The sequence below is a fragment of the Myotis davidii genome, unplaced genomic scaffold (genome assembly GCF_000327345.1).
Source record: "Myotis davidii unplaced genomic scaffold, ASM32734v1 scaffold732, whole genome shotgun sequence".
Lineage (NCBI taxonomy): Eukaryota > Metazoa > Chordata > Mammalia > Chiroptera > Vespertilionidae > Myotis > Myotis davidii.
In genome coordinates this window covers 2,890,231-2,894,298 of record NW_006284349.1, presented here as the reverse complement: position 1 = coordinate 2,894,298, position 4,068 = coordinate 2,890,231, and the positions used below count along the sequence as shown (strand labels likewise).

Here is a 4,068-nt window from a genome sequence, read left to right as displayed (position 1 = left end):
TTGCAAAGAGCTGTTTCTTAATCAGATAGTGTATACTCTTTGTGCCTGCCTTTTTCTGTCACTCTGCATTATGTTTCTGAACTTCAACCATGTTATTGCATGAATGAGCAATCATTTGTTCATTTTCATTGGTTCATGGATTTCAATTGTGTTGACATACAACAATTTACTTATCTATTGTACTGCTAATGAGTATTCCAGTTGGGGGATATTACAAATAGTACTACTGTGGACATGCTAATTCTATGTCATTTTGTAATCATATACATCTATTTCTGTTGAGCATGTGCCTAGAAGTGGAGTTTCGGAGCCATATGATATACACAAGTGCTAGTTTGCCAACCAAGGTACACCCATTGATGTAAAGGGCTGTTTTTCACATTCTATTCCTATTTTGGGGTGTGGTAAAACTAGAACACTTCAGTTCTTCATTTTGTTTTTAGAGTGACATATGTATACACTCTGAATATTGGTTAAGCTGTCAGAATCCTTGTGCCTTGTGGAGACAGGTCTCTTTTGTGCCTAGGGCCCAATGACACTTGGAAGGGGGTGGTTTTGATGTTATCTGCACACGGGTAGAAGGAAAATCTTCCTTCTCTTGCTTAGAGTGCCCTGCAAAATGTACACACACTTTGCAAAATTATAAAGGCAGTGTTTATTAAAATATATTTCATTTTCAAAATGTAATAGAATCAGTTGTAAAATGTGTACACATTTTTGGGGGACACCATATATATATATTCACCTAATAAAGAATGAAACTGATGATCACAAGATTTTAATCAAAACTGAGAACATTCTGACCCCTATTTCACCGGAGTATCAGAAAGATAATGTGAGTTAACCACAAAGGAAGCGAAGGAAGAACAGAAGAGACAGTGTTATCTAATTCTTGATGAAGGTTCAGCAAGCTCTGCTAATTTGAAATACTTTATCAAATTTCTTGTGACAATATTTTCTTGGCTAATCAGCTGATTTTGAAAGTGCCTTGCATCTAGAATGCCTATGAAATTAACCTTTGAAATCATACAACCATATAGTTCATCATACACTCAAATGCCTTTACTATTACAAAAACATCAATGAATTTGCCATCTTTTTGATTAGCTCTTAAGATGACTTTTCAACTTTAGTTTTGCATTCTTAGATCATGTCCAGTGAGAAAGAGAATTCCCTGGAATCTAGTATCTCTTGGATAATTCTTATTTGAAGTAAGTAAAATATCTCAGCTTGATTTCCTTTATTGAAGTCAATTAGATCGTTTTCCCATTACAAACACCTTATTGTAGTTGAATGCATTTTTTAAATCTCTAATAAGTAAAATACAAGAATATTGCTTCAAAATCCTGGTGTATCTTATAAACATCTAATTTATTCTACTTCATCTTTTATTACAGAAACAAAGGCATTTTAAAAAGAGATGTCAATCTCTGTGAAATTTATTTATGTTTGCACCAACCTCCTGAGATTCACGCCAAACAAACTGGGGACAACAGGCTCTGAAAGATTGATCCTTGAGGGTTTCCTTACCAGCATTCCGTGATGATAAACACATGGACGTCCACCCACTAGAATCAACTGGCCACGCTAGGTAACTGCCAGGGGCCTGGATCCTGACTCCACATCATTGACATCTGTGTGAAAAGGGATCTATGCCCATTCTTTAAAAGCATTCATATATTAACCAGCACTTTTGGAAGCAAAGAAAATTGAAAAGTGAAAGAGAATTCGATGTTGAGGACAAACTAAACAAGGCAAGACTTACTTTGCTGTTTAGCTCCTAAGAACGAATGTAACTGCCACGTTGAAAAGAAGAAAATGAACAACAGCACATGTACTGATGAGCAGCACGACTTGGATCACTATTTGTTTCCAATTGTTTACATCTTCGTGATAATAGTCAGCATTCCAGCCAATATTGGGTCTCTCTGTGTGTCTTTTCTGCAAGCAAAGAAAGAAAATGAATTAGGCATTTATCTCTTCAGCTTGTCACTGTCCGATCTGCTGTATGCTCTCACTCTCCCTCTCTGGATTCATTATACTTGGAATCAAGACAACTGGACTTTCTCTCCTGCCCTGTGCAAGGGGTGTGCTTTCTTCATGTACATGAACTTTTACAGCAGCACAGCCTTCCTCACCTGCATTGCTGTGGACCGGTACCTAGCAGTTGTCTACCCTCTGAAGTTCTTTTTCCTAAGAACAAGAAGATTTGCATTCATGGTCAGCCTGTCCATCTGGGTAGTAGAAACCATCTTCAATGCTGCCATTTTGTGGGAAGATGATATATCTACAGAATACTGTGGCACCAATAAGTCTACTTTTACTCTTTGCTATGACAGATACCCTTTGGCGGACTGGCAAATTCGGTTAAATTTCTTTAGGACGTGTATGGGCTATGCTATACCTATGGTCATCATGATGGTTTGCAACCTGAAAGTTTACCAAGCAGTGCAACTCAATCGAGCCACGGAAAACAGTGAGAGGAAAAGAATCATAAAACTACTTGTTACGATCACATTGACTTTTGTCTTGTGCTTTACTCCCTTTCATGTGATGTTGCTGCTCCGCAGCATTTTAGAGCCTATAGTTGACCAAAAGTATGGGAAGCAGACCTATAAAATATATAGAGTCACGGGTGCATTAACGAGTTTAAATTGTGTCGCTGATCCAATTCTGTATTGTTTTGTGACTGAAACAGGAAGATCCGATATGTGGAATATATTAAAATTCTGTACTGGGAAACTTAATAAATCACAAAGACAAAGAAAAAGCATATTTTCTATGTCTACCAAAGATACTGTGGAGTTAGACACCCTGGAATAGAACCAAGGAATTGTTTTAAGATGCACAATATTTTATCATCAAGATTACATTTTGAAAAGGAAACCTAGCATGGGATGGAACCAAGTTTTCCAACTGAGGGAATATTTTAATATCCTCTCTGATGGGGAAATACGTTGAAAGTGCACTGTGCAGCTCCTTGGCTTTTATTAAATGAATATTAAAAAAAAATCTAATATTTCCTAATTACTCAGAATTGTTATTGTTGATGGCAATTGTTTTTGTATCTATGCTGTAATCTCTCAGAGGTTAGTAAGATATGCAGAACTGTGTGTCTTTAATTTGGTAACCTTTATGTCTGGTTTTTATTATTTTTCTCACTCTTTCTATAGATTTTAAACTGTTAGCTATAACATCTCCCAACCATATGTCCTTGTCTCCAACAACCTCAACCACAAAATACCTCTTCTAATCTTCTCACTCATCCTATCTAATAATAGACAAACATGGTAATTAACCATACCTCTGCTATGCTTCCCATTGGCTAATCAGGGTGATATGCAAATTTACTGCCAACCAAGATGGCGGCCGACAGCCATGCAGATGAAGCAAACATGAGGCTTGGTTGCCCCGGCAATGGAGGAAGCCAAGGTTCCCCGCCTGCCGCGGCCAGGCTCTGAGCTCCAGTCTAAGCAACAATGTTGCAGTTATAGAAGCTAAACAAACCCCAGATAACTGCTTTCAGCCAGCCAGCCTAGGAACTGGATTCGCAACAAAGTTTTAATTACAGAAGGTAAATAAATCCCAGAATTAAAAAAAAAGAAATAAAGGAGAGACTGGGAGCTTCAGTTGCAGGTTTGGCCTGCCCTAAAGGGGGTGCGGGCAGCCAGAAAACAGTCCTCAGCCTCTCATCCAGGCTGGCCAGGCACTCCAGTGGGGACCCCCACCATTAAGGGGGTGTGACCAGCTGCAAACAGCCATTATCCCCTCACCCAGGCTGGCCAGGCACCCAAGTGGGACCCCTACCCTGATCCGGGACACCATTGAGGACATAGACATTCCCCGAGGGCTACCGGGCTGCCAGAGGAATGTCTGATTGCCAGCTTAGGCCCAATCCCCTGGAGAGCAGGCCTAAGCCAGCAGATGGTCATCCCCTGAGGGGGTCCCAGACTATGAGAGGGCACAGGCCGGGCTGAGGGACCCCCCGTCCCCAGTGCAGAAATTTTGTGCACTGGGCCTCTAGTTACTAAATAATTATTGAGCCCACTCTAAATACTGTTTTGTGTT

The 4,068-nt window shown here is 39.8% G+C and overlaps 1 protein-coding gene across 1 annotated transcript; it reads left to right on the top strand.

Annotated features, from left to right (window-relative positions):
- The first annotated feature begins 1,402 nt into the window (after nt 1-1,402).
- Nucleotides 1,403-3,228, top strand: GPR65 (G protein-coupled receptor 65). Its single transcript, XM_015571566.1, has one exon. It carries the CDS (start codon nt 1,819-1,821, stop codon nt 2,821-2,823), a length of 1,005 nt encoding a protein of 334 aa, XP_015427052.1. The 5' UTR covers nt 1,403-1,818; the 3' UTR covers nt 2,824-3,228.
- The last annotated feature ends 840 nt before the right edge of the window (nt 3,229-4,068 follow it).

Excerpts from the sequence above, each read along its gene's own strand:
- GPR65 (XM_015571566.1), top strand. The coding sequence starts at position 1,819 with ATGAACAACAGCACATGTACTGATGAGCAGCACGACTTGGATCACTAT.